The 22,659-nt window shown below is 34.9% G+C and overlaps 1 protein-coding gene across 1 annotated transcript; it reads right to left on the bottom strand.

Moving 5' to 3' along the window:
• Positions 1 to 20,249: 20,249 nt before the first annotated feature.
• On the bottom strand, positions 20,250 to 21,182 carry LOC127128139 (putative calcium-binding protein CML19). The gene has a single exon (XM_051057386.1). The coding sequence runs from the start codon at positions 20,826 to 20,828 to the stop codon at positions 20,394 to 20,396; it is 435 nt and encodes a 144-aa protein (XP_050913343.1). The 5' UTR covers positions 20,829 to 21,182; the 3' UTR covers positions 20,250 to 20,393.
• Between the last annotated feature and the right edge of the window lie 1,477 nt (positions 21,183 to 22,659).

Below are 22,659 nucleotides of genomic sequence, written 5' to 3'. Positions count from 1 at the left end.
TGAATGGAGTGATGAATGATAGGATGATCAAGTGAGGCAATGCATAGAATCAAAGGATGCACAAGCTAGGGTTTCTTGGTCCATAAGTTTCATCAAGATCCATAGCCAAAACAATTAGGGTTTTCGGGTGCAAAAGGGGTATCGAGGTGATTCAAGAGGTTGTGGTATGAACGAAGTTTGGATATTAGGGGTCCTCAAAGACACAAAGTGAATCATGACTTATACAAGCCACTAAGGATCAAGAACTAGGGTTGAGGTCCTTGGGTGACCAGATGAATCTTCACATGTCTTCAATGAGGGCTCACCATCCAATTATGGTTTTAAAGGTGAGGGAGTTGTCTCGAGTGATCCTCTAACTTCCAAGGATGCTTGAGGATGAAGATTAGGGTTAGGGTGGCATGTGCACACCTCAACATGATCAGAGGTCTTGAAGCTTCATAGATGAACCACATGCCTTAAGTTTGTGGATCATTATGGGTGTAGATGCACATGAGATGATATATGAGGGATGTATGCTTATGCTTTAGGGTTATAGAAAGTAATATGAAGGTAGGGTGACTTTGAGAGTATGAAAGTGTTGGTGTAAGTCCTAGAGGCCAATACTTTTGGTACTTGTATCGAATTATTTATTAATAATAAAAGGCATTTTCTTTATTATGGTTGATTAATAAAGTCCCTGGAATAGATAGTCCGTTTAATGTATTAAGTGTGACTTAATCATGAGAGCACATTAAACATAAGGACACTATTCTTAAAGTATCCGTAGTCGAGCTTTAGTGTGAAATGGGATAACATTAAAGCATTAAGACTATTATGTTTGTAGACTGATGATCACATCTCATGGATCATGGATAAAGAGTTATCAAATCTTAAACATAGGTATGAATATTAGGAGTAATATTTATACCGGATTGACCCGCTATGAGAATACTATATAGAAAGTTATGCAAAGTGTCATAAGTTATTCTCATGGTGATAATGGTGTATACCACTCTTCGACCTGAAACCACTATGGACCCTAGATGTGGAGTCGAGTGCTTTATTGCTGATCCAACATTGTCCGTAACTGGATAACCATAAAGACAGTTGATGGGTACTCTACGAAGCATGCTAGGGGACATGAGTGACCTAGATGGAATTTGCTCATCCTGCATAACAGGATAAATGTCTATGGGCCCAATATTGAACTGGACAAGGATGACACGGTCTATGCCTTGTGTTCAATATAGACATAAGGGCAAAAGGATAATTATACACATAAGTATTATCACAGAAGGAATTGTCAGATCACATGACATTTTCGTGTCTTGGATAGCAGTGATGTGTTGCTAGATACCGCTCATTGTTTATTATGTTAAATACATGATTTAATATAATTGCCAACGTCACGAAAACCTACAGGGTCACACACAAAGGACGGATTGATGAGAGATAGGGTAACTAAGGAATACCGTAAGGTACGGTGCCCTTAAGTGAATTATAGAACATCGTAAGGTACGGTGTACTTGAGTAGAATACGAAATATGGTAAGGTACCATGGGCTTAAGTGATTTTGGGCATATTATAAGATATGGGCCAAAATACACTTAAGTGGGCTTTTAGCTTGAAGCCCACACAAGTGGTTCTATAAATAGAACCCTTGTGCAGAAGCATTGATGGCGGTTGCATTATTTTCGTTTTCTCTCTCTCTCTCACTCAAAGCCTTCACTCGTACCAGCTAGCACTGAGATTGAAGGAATCCGTTCGTGTGGACTGAGTAGAGACGTTGTCATCGTTCAATGTTCGTGATCGCTTCGTGGATCTCCATCAAAGGTTTTGATCGTCACAAGAGATCTGCACCAAAGGTATCAATCGTCACAAGAGGTAAATATTCTATCACTGATCATGACCATTCGTAAGGATCTTTAAAGTAGAAAATTTTAATTTCCGCTGCGTTTTGGATCGCAATTCTCCTTCAGTGGTATCAGAGCCTGGTTACGAAACCATGAATCGGATAGCTGTTTAATTTCTGTATTAATATGATTAAAAGACAGAATGAATCAATTAATTAAACGGATAATTAAATTTGGCATTCATAAGTGTACGAGTTGGATGATTGATGTTGACTATGCTTCGGTACCGACATTAGTATGGTGAAGCAGCGATACATCGATCGTCCATAGGTTACGCAATTGAGACCGATAAACTTATATATGATATAAGTAATCCTAATGCAAAGTACGGTATATGTGATATACTGTTTCTGTTTCGTTCATTCAAACACTAAGTGGTTGTTTTCCTTTGAGCGATCAATGGTCATTAGCTTCGGAATCTGACATTAGTATGGTGAAGCAATGACCTGTTGATCAATCATACTGAATCAACAATCGAGGTGTGTTTGACGGTCTGAAATTGGCGCATTAGGGTTGGTGACGGCGCAAGGGTTGTGCCGTCAAGGAGTTGTGAATTTAGGGCTTTTTGGAACACGTGTGTTGACTGTTTCAAAGTTTGTTATTTTGGACGCGTGACGTTCGTCACGAGCTTGTGACGATCGTAACAAGCTAGACGTGACGGTTGTCACGTGCTTTGTGACGATCGTCACACTCACATATCCAAAATTCTAGGCAATTTTGTTTCTGGCCACGTGACGGTCATAACATGCCTGTGACGGTCGTAACAGGCCTTGTGACGGTCGTAACATGCTTGTGACGGTCGTCACACTCACAGAATCAGGGGTTTCTGTTTTGTGCCTGCGCAAGAGTTGTGTGGATGCAAAAACAATGTCCATTTCAAATGAATTGTTTATTAAAATTTTTTTGAACAGGGGCGCTGCCCCTTGACCCCGTCCGCTGATCGGTCAGCGGAACCACCGTCCGCTGACCGGGCAGCGGAACCCCTGGCTAACTCTGCGTAGTGTGATCGGTCACCGAAATTTAATTTGGTTTTAATTAATTAAAGGAATTAAAATTAATAATAATAATAATAATGTGTTTGTTATTATTGCCTTGTGGTGATCAGTTATGGCCTTAGTCTCCCTTCATTTTGTTTGGGTTTTAAATACGACCTGCGTGTCGTGCCTCTCCTTTTAATCTCTAAGTGTAACTTCTTTTCTCATCTCAATCCCTCGTATGTAAAACGAGTTTCTTCTGTAATGTAATGATATGAAGAAAGAGAAGAATTCAATATCAGAAGAGAATAATGATATGAAGAAAGAGAAGAATTCAATATCAATGGAGGACAACCTTGAAGATCTTGCTTGGAGAAGCTTAGATCGTTATTAAGTTATATTAGGTTCTCTCATTGGCTTGGGAGAACAATTGCGCTAGGGGCCATAACTGTTTCATTATGTATGTTGATGCATGTGTATGTATGTTGATGCATGTGAATGTATGTGAGAGACGATTTATATGATAAATAAGCCGGTGAGATCATAACGATTACAATTCCCTCAAATTAAATATTAAGTTTATACTTTCCAAGTTTTAGCACTCATCAAGACTAGTATCGGATAATGTAGGTTTCGCCTACGCGAGGTGCATGTTCTATATTAGTAAGGTGCGATGGGATAATTGTAATATCCAACTGTTAAAACAATGGGTCAAACTTAACTATACAAATTATGAGAATATTATATATGTTTGCTTTCCAAGTTTTAGCACTCATCAAGACTAGTATTGAATAATGTAGGTTTCGCCTACGCGAGGTGCATGTTTTGTATTAGTTAAGATGCGATGGGATAATTGTAATATCCAACTGCTAAAACGATGAGTCAAACTTAATTATAATTTTCTTATATATGTTTAGAAGCAAGAGTTGGGAATGATCCATATGATGGATTGGAATAAGGAGTTATTCACCCAACTGAAATTTTCGAGAGTTGTATGAGATACAACTGAAAGGAGTTTCTACCTAAATAACCTAGTTTTGTGTAATCCGCCTACGCGGACTTAGAACGAAGTGAAATATGGATCTCGACCCACTAGAAAATCTTCCAACGAGATTTTCCGAATCAAATGATGAGGGTTATTTGTTTTGAGTAAAATAGTGGGAGCATATTTGATTAAAGGCCTAATTAAATATGTCAATGATACTTATATTTTCTTAATCCTTATGTAGATAACCATGACAGCAAACACCTCTAACAACATCTTGCGATCAATCCTTTACAAGGAAAAATTGTCTGGGACAAATTTCCTGGATTGGCACTGAAACCTGAGGATTGTCCTCAAACATGATAAAAAGCTGTATGTCTTGGAGACACCTGTTCCTGAAGAGGAACCTCCTAGTTCTGCACCTAAGGCAGAAAGAGATGCTTATAAGAAGCATGGCAATGATGCCAATGAAACTGCTTGTCTCATACTAGCTACCATGAACTCAGAATTGCAAAAGCAACATGAGAACATGGCAGCGTTCGATATGATCGAACACTTGAAGATGCTCTATCAAGAGCAAGCAAGGCATGAGAGGTTTGAAGTTTCAAAAGCCCTTTTTCAAAGCAAGTTAGCTGAGGGAGCCCCTGTAAGTCCCCATGTGCTCAAGATGATTGGGTATGTGGAAAACCTTGAAAGGTTGGGTTTTCCCCTCGGAAAGGAACTTGCGACTGATTTGATCTTGCAATCGTTGCCAGATAGATTCAGTCAATTTGTCCTAAATTTCAATATGAATGATATGGATAAATCTCTTCCTGAACTGCTAGGCATGTTGAGAACAGCTGAGCAGAATCTGAAGACAAAAGGGAAGTCCATTCTGATGATCGGAAATGGAAAGAGACAGAACAAAAGGCCCACCAAGCAGGGTGATAAAGGGAAAGGCAAGGAAGTTGCCAAACCCAGACCCACTGTTGTTGCTTTGAAGCCTAGTGGAGGCATAACAAAGGCAGACACCTGCTTCCATTGCGGTAAGACCAGACACTGGAAGAGAAAATGCCCAAAGTACTTGGAAGATGACAAAATCTCCATTCACAGGAAAAGGTGAAAGAGATGATGATCTTTTGGCCCTCATACATACTGATGTATGTGGACCACTGAACATACCAGCCCGAGGAGGGTTTCAGTACTTCATCATATTCACTGATGATTTCAGTAGATATGGTTATGTGTATGAAACACAAATTAGAGTCCTTTGAAAAGTTCAAGGAATTAAAGAATGAAGTACAAAACCAACTTGGTAAGAATATTAAAACTCTTCGATCAGATCGAGGTGGTGAGTATTTAAGCCTAGAGTTTGATGACCATCTGAAAGAGTGTGGGATCCTATCCCAACTTACTCCTCCTGGAACACCCCAAAGGAATGGTGTATCTGAGAGAAGAAATCGAACCCTGTTAGACATGGTCCGATCCATGATGAGTCACGCCGATCTTCCAAACTCCTTTTGGGGACATGCACTATTGACAGTAGCTTACACACTTAACCGTGTTCCATCCAAAAAGGTTGAGAAGACACCATATGAGATATGGAGTGGTAAGAAACCACATATGTCTTACATGAAGATTTGGGGTTGCGAGGTTTATGTGAAACGACAAATTTCAACTAAGCTTGAGCCCAAATCTGACAAATGCTTATTTATGGGGTATCCTAAAGAAACAAGAGGGTATTACTTCTACAATCCTTCTGAGGGCAAAGTGTTTGTCGCTCGAACTGGAGTTTTCATAGAAAAGGATTTTATTTCCAAAGGAACCAGTGGGAGGAAAGTAGAACTTGAAGAAATTCAAGAATCACAAAGCATAGATACACCTATGGAGGAATTAGAACAGGAAACACAAGAAGTTGTGGAAGAGCAACCTGCTCAAGTAGAACAAGACCAGTGTAGGTCAAGCAGGATACGTCAACTACCTGAGAGATATGGATATCTCATAACTGATCAAGGTGATGTATTACTCATGGATCAAGATGAGCCTGTGACCTACCAAGAGGCCATAACTGGTCCCGAGTCTGAGAAGTGGCTAGAAGCCATGAAATATGAAATGGATTCTGTAAGACCCCAATTTTGTCCCTAAGATCCCCCATGGCATCATATCATATCATATCATTGCCTCAAGGATCATTGTACACCTTGCCTCCCTCCTAGTGGGTGGGTTATCATTGTGAGTGTGGTTCTTGATCACCAAGCATGTTTAGCATTTGTATATCATTGCTTTTCATTTGTTTACTAACCAAAAGTACAAAAATATTGTCATCTAACCTTGTTGCTTGCAGATGAAGCAATTAGGTCAAATCAGTCAAAATCAGTCATTGAGCAATAGATGGTGGCCATTCTTGAAGAATTTGGGCACCATGATCATTCATAAGATATTCATATGAGTTATGGTATCATTTGGTATCAAGATCTCAAGAGAAAGAGGCTTGAAATTCATCAAAGCATGGCTCAGTCAACCAAAACCCTAGCAAAGTCAACTATGGTCAACTGTGCATTTAATCAGGGATTGGAAGGTGTGAGATGGTTGGAAAGGTCTCATTCATGTCCATACAAGTCTCAATTAACATTCCAAAGATCATCATTGAAGAATTGGAGGTCAGACAAGAAGTTTCCCAAAATAGCAAAGGACCTGTAATTTCAAACTGCCCAAAATGGAAAGTCTTTCTCCTCAAAATTACATGTCCAAGAAAGCTTCAAATCAAATTTTGTCCAACATGAAAGTTGAAGATCTTGCTCTCACCTTTCCAAAAAGTCCAAGAACACTCATTTCTCATTTATGGTTGGCAAGTTGTGATCTAATCATTTTCAAGAATTTTGGAGTTTCAAGGAGGCATAACTTTCAAACCATTTGGCCAATTTGGGTGATTCTTTTTTGAGCAAATCCCATTTGACATGAGCTACCATAATGCATCATTACATTTCATCAAAAATCATCACATCAAAAGGTCATTTTTCAAGTGAACCATTTAAATTTTGGTGGGAAAAATAGTGATTTTGGAAAATACACATGATTTTCATGCCAAATCAATTCCAATAGCTTTTAAACAGAAAATTGGGTTTGCTTAAACTAGTTGTGCACTGTTCCATTGGTTCAAATTGAAAAAAGGGCAATTTTTCCAAATTGCATAACACGTGCATTTTTTACTAATCCATTCCAATTGTGCTAATCATGATTAAGAAGGTGGATTAACAGGACTATATAGTCCTAATCATAACAGAAAATTAGGATCCACAATTCATTTTCTCAGATCCAAATCCAAAAACCTCCAAATTCTCTCAAATTTTTCCACACTTTTTTCCACTTTTTCATCAAAATTCATCACTCTTCTTGCTTGTTCTTGTATTGTTCATCATTTGTAGGTACAATCAAGCATCTGTTGAAGCAAAACTTGGAGGAATCTTGCTAAATCGTGGCTGTGAAAAAAAGTGCACATGGACATGGCAGTTGGAAAATTCTGTTGATTTAAGAGGTTTTGAGCTGAAGTATCGATTCCATTCATCGTCCTCATCATCATAGGCTATCTGTTTTCTACTTCCAAGTCCTGAAGAACACGAAATCAAGAGCTGCATCTTCATAAGGTGAGAATTCAAATCTTACAATTCTTGAAATTAACATGTGGCTTAGGTAGATCTTAGTTAGTAGAGTATTCTGCAACTTGAATCGTGCCATTCCATTGATTATTGATGAAGATATCTGGATTTGAATTTTTGATTCCAAAACTTGTTTCGATCGATTCTTCGCATATTGTTAGAATTAAGTGAAGTGAATGTTGGATTGATGATGTGCATGATGAGACGGTTCGATTGATATAGATTCCATGCATTTTTGTGACTTTTGGTTCTTGATGATGATGAATGCTGAAGAACACGTTGAGTTCTTCATTTTTTCTTTTCCAGAATGCGCTTAGATCCAATATGCCTTGCCTTTGCATGAATTGTTTGTTAGTTCGCCATGTGACCAATAGCACGTTGCCACGCCTTAAATGAAACGAGGCGTTTTGTATAAAACGCGCTCCAGTTTGAATAGGCAAGGTGTTCGATTCCCCATTCCAGCCAAATTAATTTGCCATGCTTGTATTATTTTCCACATATGTTCATCATGTATCACATACCTTTCCATGCACTTTTTATTTTTCTTTTGCATTCAAAAAATGATAACTCATTCATTACAAATCCAAATTGCATGATTCTTTTTTCACCATGATCCTTGTGATGTGCTTTATTTTCTGATGATTTTTAATAATTTTGTGCACGTGTGGAAAAAATAAATGCCTAGGGTTTACTTTCATGTGTCATTCCTTGCACCATGCTCACCTTTTCTCTCATGAAATCTTGATGCCTAATTGGAAATGTTTGAAATTTTACATGCATATTCTAGACACCTTAAGTGATCTTTTGGTATATGGTTTGCTATTTTTGGATGCCTGGATTGTGAGATATAATGTGATCAAGTTGAGTGTGACAATGTATGTCACACTATGTTTTGTCCAACTTCTTGAATTTTGTTTCCATGCTTATTGAATGCCAATTGCTCTGGATTTTTGCATGTGATTACTTATAGATGTTAAGTTTGACCATGATTTTTTGTGGATTTTTTGGATCCATTTCCTATTTGATTGGGATTTTATTTGCTGTTTAGCCATTTGTGAACTTTTGTGGAGTGTTCAACTTATATGATTTGTGAAATCCTCATGCATTATTGGATGGACTTGAAATTTGGCATGTGTATTGTAGACATCTTTAAGGTTGCCATGGCTTTGATCTCATTCATTTCTCATGTTTGATCACTGTTTTATGATTGCATGAACTTGATACATGATTTGTGGTCTTGTATGAGCTTGTATGAACATGCTTTGACTTGTTGATTTTCATTGACCTGTTTCCACTTGTCCAAATGACATGAAATTTGGTGTACTGTCATTCAATGTGTTATGTTTAAGCATGATTTTTCCTGGAATTTATTGAGCCATTTTGGTATTGATATGCTTGTGCTCATTCTGTTTACATCATTGAGTTCTCATCTTGCCTAGTTTGACATGATTTGCTTATGAAATGCAATTGATGAATGCTTTTGACATGAGACCAACTGGAATTTGTTCTTATTTGATTAATCTTGATTTTGATCAAGTTCCATGTTCTGTTTTAAATATTTTCTCCTCCTTTGACCCTAGGCCTTGGCCTAAGGGTTCACTTCTCACATTTGAATTTGTTTTCAGGTTAAAGAGGCAATTGCTTTAAGGAGATTAATTCAAGTTGATTGAGTTTGGTTTAGTTGATTGTGATGAACTAACTTGGTTTGTTTTGTAGGATGCTAACTCATTTGCTTTGAGTTTGTGCTTTGCACATGTGATTGATTGTGTTGACTGTTGGTTCATATCTTGTCTGTTTTGACTTTGTGACTTGAATACTGATTATACTTGATTGATTTCAGGTACCATAGTTGCTTTAGTTCCTTTGAGAACTTGCTATTGCTTTGCTTTGCTTAAGCATTGAGGTAGAATCTCTTGTCTCCATGTAGTCTGGAAGACATGGCTTGTTACTTAGCCAGGCACCTGTCTGAAGTCCTCCTTAAGAGGCAATGTTTGTGATTGTTTAACTTTGTCCCCAAGCAGGAAAATACCTCATATGAGGCAATTGGTAGACAAAAGAGATATGTAGCCTATCTCCTACTATTCTGTGAGTCTCTCACTTTGCTCACACCACATGTGTTGATGCATAGGGGGTAAAAACCCAAGATCTATCGAGTCCTTAACTTGTGGAGAGAGTTCCAGCTTTCTAAACTCCCACACCTTCTGATATTCAATGCTCTCCCTGACCAGGGATAAGAGTGATGAGGCACACCCCTCATATCCTTTCATCTGCTTCACCTTGGCTCTCAATGTCAAGGTTAAGAGCACCATTTACCCTATTCCAGTTGACTTTTAAGTCTAACCCTTTGATTGAGCCTAATTGTTTGGTTATAGTGGGTGCTAAATGACTTTGTTTGATTGATTGCTTCATATGTACATGTTTGCTTGCATACCTTTGTGCATTTATCATCATTAATTGTTCACTAGTGCATGATCATCATTTCATACCCTTGTGATTTGTTTGAGTTTACCCATTGAGGACAACTGTAAGTCCATTCATTGGCCATTGTTCCTATGATTTGGAGGGGATAGAGTGTAAGACCATCTCACTTGGTCACTCATGTCCATTGCTTAGCGCATTGTTTGTTTGTTGTATGTGAGGATGCAATTGTAAGACCATGTTTTTGGCATTTGTATTCCTATGATCATACTTTGGAGGTTAGTATAAGTCCAGACAGATTGGCATCTGACATCCAAGTTTTGTTTTACCTTAGGAGATTGGTGTAAATCCATTTATTGGTATCTGATATCCGCTTTTACTTCGTGAGATTGGTATAAGTCCATTGATGGCATCCGGTATCATTGTTTTGTTTTAAGAGATTGGAGTAAACCCATTTATTGGTATCCGGTATCCGCTTTTGATTGTGAGATTGGTATAAGTCCATTGATGGCATCCGATATCACCTTGCTTTTATTTGCTTGTTTTGTTGCCTCATTCCTAAGGACACACTTGAATCATCTTCTATATGATTTCAAGAGATGAACCTTTCTGAGAAGTTTTACACTCCATCATCCATACCCTCTTTGTCCTCAACCTTTTCACACTTTGCTTTCCAAAACTTTGACTTGTTGTGCAAACATCTTCATGTCTTTTCACATTAGAAACCTGGACCATAAGTCCTTGATTTTTCAAACTTCACTCTTCATAACACTTCTTTGAATCAACCTTAATCATAACCTTGACCATATTTTGTGAATACTCATAACCAATTAACTTCACACATTCAATTGTTTTGTGGCTTCGTCCATTGTTAATATGTTTTCATACATTAGCCATAGGTTTCAATTACCATAGCGGTTGATGTAAATCTTACCTTGTCCTTAGTGAGTCGATTGTAAGACTTCCGTACTGAAAACAGGGTTAACCCCTCTAGTACGTCGAAGCCATCCTCGCATGGTGGATTGTTGATTCAGGTTGAGTTTTCTCCCATTGGTAATGAAAAGCCTTAATGCTTGTGTTTTAAAATGAACTCACTAATTTTTGGAAATCTTTTAGCCGAACTACGGCGTTTTGATCCTTACCTTTGATGGAAGGTACGTAGGCAACGGGTTCATCCGTTCAAACACAAAAATAACTAACTTGTATATTCTTTTCTCATCATCCCATTCATGTTTGCACAATATGTCATAAACAAATAAACTTTTTCCTATACAACAAGTGTGAAAAGGGCTCCCTAGGAGTACCTAGGACGTGATGGGTGCCTAACACCTTCCCATTGCGTAATTTACCCCTTACCCAGACTCTCTGATCTTTTATTGGTTTTCTACGTGTAAAACTTCTTAGGTTTTTGTTCGCTTTTTAACCAGTCCTTAGGATAAATAAAAGTGCGGTGGCGACTCGATTCATTGTATACTTTGCTTATGGTTTAATCAATAAATCATATAGCGACGAATACACCGCTACAGATTCCATGTACACAAACCAAGTTTGGACCTTGGTAGAGCCTCCTGTAGGAGTTAACCCTATAGGATGCAAGTGGGTCTTCAAAAAGAAGACTGACATGGATGGTAAGGTACATACCTATAAGGCAAGACTGGTTGCAAAAGGATATAAACAAATTCATGGGATTGACTATGATGAAACCTTTTCACCAGTTGCAATGCTTAAATCTGTTCGGATTTTACTTGCTATCGCTGCATATCATGATTATGAAATATGGCAGATGGATGTCAAAACTGCTTTCCTTAATGGAAATCTTCTTGAGGATGTGTACATGACACAGCCTGAAGGATTTGACATACCAGAGGAAGCCCAAAAGATATGTAAGTTACAAAGGTCAATCTATGGATTGAAGCAAGCTTCCAGAAGCTGGAATCTTCGTTTTGATGAAACAGTAAAACAATATGGATTCGTCAAGAACGAAGATGAGCCTTGTGACTACAGGAAGGTTAGTGAGAGCATGATCGTTTTCCTGGTATTATATGTAGATGACATATTACTCATTGGAAACGATATCCCTACCCTACAACAAGTAAAGTCTTGGTTGGGGAAATGCTTTTCTATGAAGGACCTAGGTGAAGCAGCCTATATATTAGGAATCAGAATCTATAGAGATAGATCACAAAAAACTGCTTGGCCTAAGTCAGAGTACATACATAGACAAAGTGTTAAGACGCTTTAATATGCATGATTCCAAGAAAGGATTCATACCTATGCAACATGGCCTATGTCTATCAAGAACACAATCCCCTTTAACTAAGGAAGAAAGGGATCGCATGAATAAGATTCCATATGCATCTGCAATAGGATCTATCATGTATGCCATGTTATGTACTCGACCAGATGTCTCGTATGCTTTAAGTGCAACGAGTAGGTACCAATCTGATCCTGGTGATGCTCACTGGGTAGTTGTCAAGAATATCCTTAAGTATTTGAGAAGGACTAAGGACTCATTCTTGATATATGGAGGTCAGAAAGAGTTGGCTGTAATTGGATACACCGATGCTAGCTTCCAGACAGATAAAGATGACTTTAGATCGCAATTTGGTTATGTGTTTTGCTTAAACGGTGGCGCTGTGAGCTGGAAAAGTTCAAAGCAAGATACAGTTGCTGATTCTACAACCGAGGCCGAGTATATTGCTGCCTCAGGTGCAGCAAAGGAAGTTGTTTGGATCAAAAAGTTCGTTAGTGAACTTGGCATAGTTCCTAGCATTGTGGATCCCATTGGTCTCTATTATGATAACAGTGGTGCTATCGCACAAGCTAAGGAGCCTAGATCTCACCGACGATCCAAACACATACTTAGGCGTTATCATCTCATTCGAGAGATAATAGATAGAGGAGATGTGAAAATATATAAAGTACCTACACTTGACAATATAGCTGACCCACTGACAAAGCCTCTTGCGCAGCAGAAGCATGATGGCCATACTAGATCAATGGGCATAAGGGGTATGCCTGATTGGCTCTAGTGCTAGTGGGAGATTGTTGGTGTAAGCCCTAGAGGCCAATACTTTTGGTACTTGTATCGAATTATTTATTAATAATAAAAGACATTTTCTTTATTATGGTTGATTAATAAAGTCCCTGGAATAAATAGTCCGTTTAATGTATTAAGTGTGACTTAATCATGAGAGCACATTAAACATAAGGACACTATTCTTAAAGTATCCGTAGTCGAGCTTTAGTGTGAAATGGGATAACATTAAAGCATTAAGACTATTATGTTTGTAGACTGATGATCACATCTCATGGATCATGGATAAAGAGTTATCAAGTCTTAAACATAGGTATGAATATTAGGAGTAATATTTATACCGGATTGACCCGCTATGAGAATACTATATAGAAAGTTATGCAAAGTGTCATAAGTTATTCTCATGGTGATAATGGTGTATACCACTCTTCGACCTGAAACCACTATGGACCCTAGATGTGGAGTCGAGTGCTTTATTGTTGATCCAACATTGTCCGTAATTGGATAACCATAAAGACAGTTGATGGGTACTCCACGAAGCATGCTGAGGGACATGAGTGACCTAGATGGAATTTGCTTATCTTGCATAACAGGATAAATGTCTATGGGCCCAATATTGAACTGGACAAGGATGACACGGTCTATGCCTTGTGTTCAATATAGACATAAGGGCAAAAGGGTAATTATACACATAAGTATTATCACAGAAGGAATTGTCAGATCAAATGACATTTTCGTGTCTTGGGTAGCAGTGATGTGTTGCTAGATACCGCTCACTGTTTATTATGTTAAATACATGATTTAATATAATTGCCAACGTCACGAAAACCTACAGGGTCACACACAAAGGACGGATTGATGAGAGATAGGGTAACTAAGGAATACCGTAAGGTACGGTGCCCTTAAGTGAATTATAGAACATCGTAAGGTACGGTGTACTTGAGTAGAATACGAAATATGGTAAGGTACCATGGGCTTAAGTGATTTTGAGCATATTATAAGATATGGGCCAAAATACACTTAAGTGGGCTTTTAGCTTGAAGCCCACACAAGTGGTTCTATAAATAGAACCCTTGTGCAGAAACATTGATGGCGGTTGCATTATTTTCGTTTTCTCTCTCTCTCACTCAAAGCCTTCACTCGTACCAGCTAGCACTGAGATTGAAGGAATCTGTTCGTGTGGATTGAGTAGAGACGTTGTCATCGTTCAACGTTCGTGATCGCTTCGTGGATCTGCATCAAAGGTTTTGATCGTCACAAGAGATCTGCACCAAAGGTTTCAATCGTCACAAGAGGTAAATATTCTATCACTGATCATGACCATTCGTAAGGATCTCTAAAGGAGAAAATTTTAATTTTCGCTGCGTTTTGGACCGCAATTCTCCTTCAGAAAGTTGCTCCTATTTAATCTCTTAGGACCTAAATGTATGGATATCGACAACTTCCAATGCCTTCAAGGTAGGAGAGGATTAAATACTAAAAGAGTAACCATAAATTTTCCCTATTGAGGGTGAAAGTGAGATGAAGTGGTCTGTTGGGGATTATATGTTGGAAAGCCTTTACGGGATCACAAATGATCTTGATATAAGATCAATTACTAGGTGTCGAACCTCGAAAAAATGAGAACACGACTTAGCGAAGCGCAATCGCACGATCGCATGATGGACTAAATAGAGTCGCCACCGAACTTTATTTATTCCTAAAAAGGAAAGGGTAAATATCGATAAAACCCAAGAAAGAACGACAATGATATTAGTCGTCACAACCAAATCAGGGTTCGGGAGTCGATTACGCAAGGGAAAGGTATTAGCACCCCTCACGTCTGTTGTACTCAACGGGAACCATTAGGTTAGTTGTGTGCGTTAGTGTTAGCTTGAAATGTTAGGCTTCTCAATATAATAAAAGGGAAAGAACAATAGAAAAAAGAAGATGTTTTTGGATTTTTTGTAACGAAGGGGACTAAACCTAAGTTTTTTATTAATGGGCCTGACAAGATTTCGCAATCCTGCTCCTACGTATCTCAATAGAGAACTCAAGGCTTACGTAGTTCTGGGTAGAAAATATTTGTTTGTTAGTCGATTTTAGCGAAAGCTGTCTTGTATTAATCGACGAAAAACATTGTTTTATCCAAAACAGACGAGGAGCGGACGTATACATCACATCGAATGGATTTACAAAATCAACATTCGGAAAAATGTCACTTATCTCAACTCAACAATTATGGACGAATCATTGTTTTACATCATCTTAAGACAAGATGTCTTTCGTTTATGAAAAGGTTTTTCTAATCAATCGCACGGCGGCGAAAAAAAAGTTTGATTGGTTGGATGTATTTTTGGGCTTGAAAGACGAGTATTTATGACTTGCAAGCTCTTACAACTTGGGTCTAATACTCGGGACTACGTCTGGACCTTTCACCCAGGTAATCTATTTCTTTCAATTTTATTGGAAAAAAAAGTTTGAATACTTACAAGTGTTTTAGAGGAGAAATCGAATACATAATACTTACAAACTCTTACAACTTGTGTCTAATATTCGGGATTACGACTAGATATTCCATCCAGGGTAATCTTTTTCTTTAGATTTTATTGAGAAAAAGATTTGAATATTGGAGCGTTTTAAAGAGAAGACGAATACATAGGGCTTACAAGCTCTTACAACTTGAGCCTAATATTCGGGATTACGACTGGATATTCCATCCAGGGTAATCTTTTTCTTCACATTTTTATGAGAGAAAAAAATTTGAATATTGGAGTGTGAAGGTTTGAGGTTCAAATGATCGAAGTACGAAGATTGGAATACAAAAGGAGTTGAATGGACTCTCCCTCAAAAAAACTTATTTACAAAGACCCAAAAGTAAGTCAACTAAAAAAAGTAAATAAATATATGAATAAATAAATAATTTTCTTTTTTGACGCATTTAAAAAATTAAAATAAAATAAAAACAAAAATAGAATAAAGCAACAATGTTTTTTTTAATTAAATAGGAGATACAAAAAAGATTAATCTAAACCAAATAATTACGATAGAAAAATAAAATAAAGAATTAATACGACTGGATATTCCATCCAGGGTAATCTTTTTCTTCACATTTTTATGAGAGAAAAAAAATTGAATATTGGAGTGTGAAGGTTTGAGGTTCAAATAGATTGGAATACAAAAGGAATTGAATGGACTCTCCCTCAAAAAAACTTATTTACAAAGACCCAAAAATAAGTCAACTAAAAAAGGTAAATAAATATATGAATAAATAAATAATTTTCTTTATTGACGCATTTAAAAAATTAAAATAAAATAAAAACAAAAATAGAATAAAGGAACAATGTTTTTTTTAATTAAATAGGAGATACAAAAAAGATTAATCTAAACCAAATAATTACGAAAGAAAAATAAAATAAAGAATTAATATTCTAAGAAAATAAAATTAATGAAACCAAAAAACACCAAACTCAAGGATAGAACCTTGAGCCTTCTAGGAAAAATAAGATGTTTTAACCACCAAACCATAAATGACTAGTCATTAAATTAATACAACAAAATCTTTATAAAACAAATATTATGCTGAAATCAATTAAATTAAAAAAAAAAATCAACACAAACTTGCAATAGCAGTATGTCTTTCAAGTTTATCTTCTTCCTCATATATCTTATGCAACAACTTTTTAGTATATATCCTACCTTTCTAAATCAAATTATATATATATATATATATATATATATATATATATATATATATATATATATATATATATATATATATATATATATATATATATATATAGAGAGAGAGATTAATTACTATACACTCTCGGTGTAAAAAATTTTACACCGTCGGTTCATCACCATCACCCGTTTGTATTACTTTATAAATTTTTAAAATAAAAGTCAAACTTCTTTTAATATTCAACGTCTATAGTTAAGTGATGGTGTAAAACTCTTTTACACTGACAGTGTATTTCAATTAATCTCATATATATATATATATATATATATATATATATATATATAAATTTTATAATATATACTTTCATATTATGTTTTGTTATGTATATATAAATTTTTAGAGATGTATATATATTTTATTTAAGTTTAAATATATATATATATATATATATATATATATATATATATATATATATATATATATATATATATATATATATATATATATATATATATATATATATATATATATATATATATATATATATATATATATATATATATATATTATATATATATATATAACTTAAATAAAAAATAGATACATCTCAAAAAATTTATATATGCATAACAAAACATAATATAAAAGTATATATTATAAAATTAACTAAAATAAATAAATAAATAAAATAAAAGTAGGAAACTAATATGATATATATTTTAAAACTAACTCTATATACTAAGAATATATGTTCATGTATATGTAAATGTAGTGTATGTGTGAAAATTAAAACAAACTTTAATATAATTTCTCAATGTAATGCACACGTACAAACAACAACGACATAGTTCAGTAAATATCTTCAACACCAAAACGCAAATAACAAGAAAAAATAAGCTCCACAACAATATCGGCAAAACTAAAACATAATCAAAACATGCATGCTAACAAAAATGTGAAGCGAAAGCAATATTAATCAAACCGCATCAAAAACAACAAAAGGAGAAACAAAAGAAACAAACCCGAGCTGCTGCATGTTGTTGCTGAAATGCTGAGTAGCGTTATCGTGTGGGCGGTGTTGTTGTTTCTTTGCAATGCCACTATAAGAGGATTCACGTGTGCCGGAAAATGAAAATGGAAAGATGGTGGTCGGTAGCGGTATCAGAGCTTTGAGAGGGGGGGGGGGGGGGGGGGGGGGGGGGGGGGGGGTGGTGTACGTTGAGGTTGTGGTGATGCGAATTCCGTGGTTATATTGGTTTTGTGTGCATGTGATTATAGAGGGGTTGTATGTGATAAATGAGTGAAGAGGAAAATATGAAAGGTGGTTGAAAGAAACTGCAGTACATGAAAAAGTGAAGAGGATGCAGGATTTGAATGTCTTTTGTGTGTTAAAAAAAAAGAGTTCTTTATTACCATCAATTGGTGATTTTTGTAGTGTGGTTAACGTGTCGGTGATTGGTTCCAATTCAAGGCAATGCTTTTTTTTAACTTTTTTTTCTTTCAAGGATGTTATACTTATCTTGTGTAAGAAGACCACACATCTCTTTTTTGAAAACACATAAAATCTCTTTTTACTATAAAAAAATAAAATTGCAATTTTTATGAAGCAATATTATCAACTAAACTGACACATGCATGTGAATTTTTAGCAATATAAAAACGAATATAATACTAGGATTTATTTTACCTTGTCAACAATATCCTTTTGATTCCTTTATGTGTAAAATGAATTTAAACTAGTTGTTCAAATAAAAATCCAACTACTTGAAATAATCAAAATAAAATCAAAGCAAAAAAAGAAGAGACACAAACAATCCTATTTAATTAATTAAAGTCTTATGGCACAAAAATAAATAAATAAATAAATAAATAAAAATAAAAATAAAAACAGACTCAACATGAATAAAAGGCAGACGCAAAAATGTTCGAAAAATTAAATTGAATGCATACAGGTTTTGATCATCGCGAAATAAACTTCTCGGAAACATACAGGTTTTGATCAAATTTTAAAATAGAAAATATCCAGTTAAAACGCTCAGACGGATCAAAATGTGACCGAAAAATTAGCAAAAAATAAACCGAGCACACCAGGTTAAACTACGTGAAATGTAGATTAATAAAACTGATGTCTGCAAGCTTGATTTGGGAATTTTCCGCCTGCTGATTTGACTTTCACTTAAAAATTGATTCAACCGATTTGCTTGTAGATTCGAAAATTTATTTAGACTGATATTATAGGCATTATGCCGTATGGAATGCATGTTATGATATGTTGAGATGCAAAAGCTATGATGTATGTATCGATCTGGCGATTCATGATCAAAATTGGGGTGTGACAGTTGCCCCTATTTAAGTATCTTCAACTAGAGAAATATGAAGGAGGACATTCTTCATATGATCAAGGTGGGAGATAATTAAATAATAAGAAGACCCGGATTTTGATCCTGAAATGCAAGTGATATGATATGATAGGCAATTGATGCAAGACTCTTTTTGTTTTTGATTTGCTGGAGTTATGATCAGACATAAGATAAAACCTAACAAGATGCTTTATGATGGATGCAGAATGAAACAAAGATCTGTGGAGAATGATGGGGGCATATGGTAATGGTGACCCATATAAAACAAAAAATACGGGTAGAAATTCTCCGGGGATAACAATCCTGCTGGAGGAAAGACAACTAGGGAATATGCAAAAAGATTTTAATAACAGGTTCACACATGACTTGACAACACCGAAATATACAAATAAGGTTAGGCGAAAACCATGTGTTTATAAAGTCTCTCTCCATCCTCTCATTTAAATCCTCCTCGGACTCTTCAAGTATGATTATATCATCTACAAAAAAGAATGCATCTCGATGCTAGCTCATGAATGTGTTCTATGAGTACATCCAAAATTAAGATAAGAAATAGGGATTTAGGATTGAATCTTGATGTAAACAAACTGTAATGTGAAAATCATCTGTCTCTCCACCTTGTGTATGCACGATAATTGATATTTCTTCATACATATCTTAGATAATTTGAATATATCCAATCCTAACCCTTTTTTGACTTTTCATAAAATCTCTTTAGACACTTTATCATACGTCTTCTCCCAATAAATATAATTTAAGTGTAAATTTTATTGGTCCATATGATATTGATTCTCCATGACACTTTTAATTATGTACTTTTTTTCAAAATACACTTACACAAGTTTTACATAATTCTCAAAATCAATTTATAAAATTACACTAATAGTTAATAAATTTAATATTAAAACTAATTGTTTAATTTTTTATAATTAACTCTAAGAAATATTTTATTTAAGTATGGGTAATAATTAAACAGGCCACTTTATGGACATTAAAAACAATTTTTTTTTATTTAAAAAAATAAGAATTTAGTATTTAAAAATAAATCATTTTAAAATACTAAAGAAGTTATTAATATGACTAATTTTGTACTATAGTTTATGATTTACAATAAATTCAATCCAACATATAGAAAAGTCTGATGCGAATTTTTAAAATAAAATTTTTAATTTTAAGTTTTATGCTTTTGTAAGACTTGATTATTTATTAAAATAGAATAATTAACTTTATTTAATTTTTGTTTTTAATCTTACTAAAATAATTTTGTTGAGACATTGTAAATCATTATATAAAATGGCAAAAATGTCTTTACCTTTTTACGACCTTTTGGAAAAGACAAAATTGACCGATCCGCGGATCAGTTTACATACTCATCGTAATCCCAGAATCAAAACAAACACCTCAAAGAATATGAACAGACACAAACATTTACAACATCATGACCTTAAACTCCTCAAAACTGATTTTCCCATCCCCATCTAGATCAAACTTAGAAATCATAAGTTGACATTCATCTAAACTTCTAGAATCACCTAACTTACTAAGCATTTTCTCAAGACTCCTAGGAGTTATACAACCACTTCCATCCGGATCATACAGCTTAAAAGCCTCTTTTAAATCATTCACCTTATCTTCCTCTTTTACTCCATCCAAAAACTTCACAAAATCATCAAATCCCAATAGTCCATCACCACCCGAATCCAAATTTGCCACCGCCACCTCCGCATCCGCAGCCGATAGCTTCTCGCCGCCGATGGCTTCCACGCACTGCCGCAGCTCAGCCGGTGATATCTTGCCGTCTCCATTTTCATCAAAGCGGTTGAACACACGTTCATATTGACTTACCTTGTCCATAACAACCATAACACAAGTAATACAGTTTTTTTTGCATAGGAATTGAAGCACGGTTTTTTTTGCATAGGAATTGAAGCACGTTTATATGTGTATATATAGATAAAATCGTAGCAATCAAATTAATATATTTCTTATGATATGAGAACTCAGAAGAAAAAAAAATGATAAGTTTTCTTTTTTAGCTCCAAAAGATGCTAAAATTTGAAGGATGCATTTAGAGTAAGGTATTTATATAGATTAAATGCGCGTGGGGTTGGTTGATGAATTGATTAATTTGTACGACTAAGTACCTATATTGGAAAATTCTGGAAACTTTCTTAATAAATGTGACGTGGATTATAGAGAGACACTCAAACGTGATTTTTTATGGTAAGGTATATTAATTTAATTTGTATGAACTTTCCCAATAAATCTAATTGTATTTAAAGATTTGTGAAACACAAATTAAAGAGAACATGGTTTTCATGGTATTGATATTTTAAAAAACGCGTGAGAATATAGACTCGGTATTGGAAAATATGGTGACTGACTTTGGAAGTTTCGAACTTTCTAGAAATAGCTGAAGGAAGCCATACGTAATACTCTATTCTAAGCATAAGTTTAATAGCTGAAGGAAGCAATACGAAATACTCTATTCTATAAGTTTAATAGCATAAGTTTCTTTCCATTTTTATGTAGACAATTTTGTTGATTCATTTAGATTTATATACACACCTAAGTAATAAGATATAATTTTATTGATTTTAATGTTTTGTTTTTCTCTCATGATTTGGGAAGGATTTTTCCGATTCACAAATAAATGTATGAATTGAGATTGAATGGTAAATTTTTGTTAAGGTTTTGATGTTCTTATGTTTAAATCTGACTGTAGGTATTATTTACACACATCTAAACTTGTAAGTTGCTTATAACCAAAAGTGAGAGATTTTAAAATTAAAATAGTATAATTATGAACGTGAGATATTCGTTAAACTTTTATAATAGGATTCTAGGATTTTTCAGAAAAAATCTTTTGATGGTTACAAATATAAAGGAGGTTACGTGTTAGAAGATCTCTAGAAACTCGAACCGACCTTCCTCTCTTTTTGATTGTTCTGACTATGTGTCCTTTTAGGATAAATTTATCTTAGGTTTCAGTAGTAGAACTTTTAGTTGACCAAGAAATTTTAAACACAATAAAGATGATGATTTGTATTATTTGTTTTTTTTAGACAAAATATTGATGTTAAGGTTGCTCAATTTTAAGAAATATGATGACATCAAAGTTTATATTAGTTTGATCTTAAACCATGTTGTCATATCCCAATTTTTTCCATAAATTTTTAAACCTTCAGACAATTAGTTTTGTTGCACTCGGAATAAGATTTCAGTTCTGCAGGCAGACTGGTTGAATCAATTTCTTAACCGCGCGTAAAATCAATGAACAATGTTTTCTAGTTTGGGTTTGCAACGGTTTGTTTTAATGAGCTACGTTACGGGTATGCTAGTTTGGCGTGCTCATTTAATTTTTTACATTTGTCTGCGCTCGCATTTTGATCAGTTTGATCATTTTCATCCGGATACTTTTAAGTGCAATATTTGATCTGCAACTATCTATTTTAGTGAACTATATTACACGTAGTTTAATTTGGTGCATTCATTTGTTTGTTTTTCACGTTTGTGTGTTCGCATTTTATTTGATCTGGTTTCTTTTTATTCATTTTTTAAGCCAAATAATTAAAACAAAAAAACAAGTTTAGTATTATTACTATTATAATTATTTCTAATATTAGTATTATTGTTTATATTTTTAACTTTTTCTTACATAAATATCATAAAAAAAAAATTTAAAATATCTACA

The sequence above is a fragment of the Lathyrus oleraceus genome, chromosome 3 (assembly GCF_024323335.1).
Source record: "Lathyrus oleraceus cultivar Zhongwan6 chromosome 3, CAAS_Psat_ZW6_1.0, whole genome shotgun sequence".
NCBI lineage: Eukaryota > Viridiplantae > Streptophyta > Magnoliopsida > Fabales > Fabaceae > Lathyrus > Lathyrus oleraceus.
The sequence above is the reverse complement of the archived record's forward strand: the minus strand, read 5'-3'. Positions and strand labels throughout refer to the sequence as shown.

What these genes read in the sequence shown, in the direction of transcription:
- LOC127128139 (XM_051057386.1), bottom strand. Translation starts at nt 20,828, where the DNA reads ATGGTTGTTATGGACAAGGTAAGTCAATATGAACGTGTGTTCAACCGC.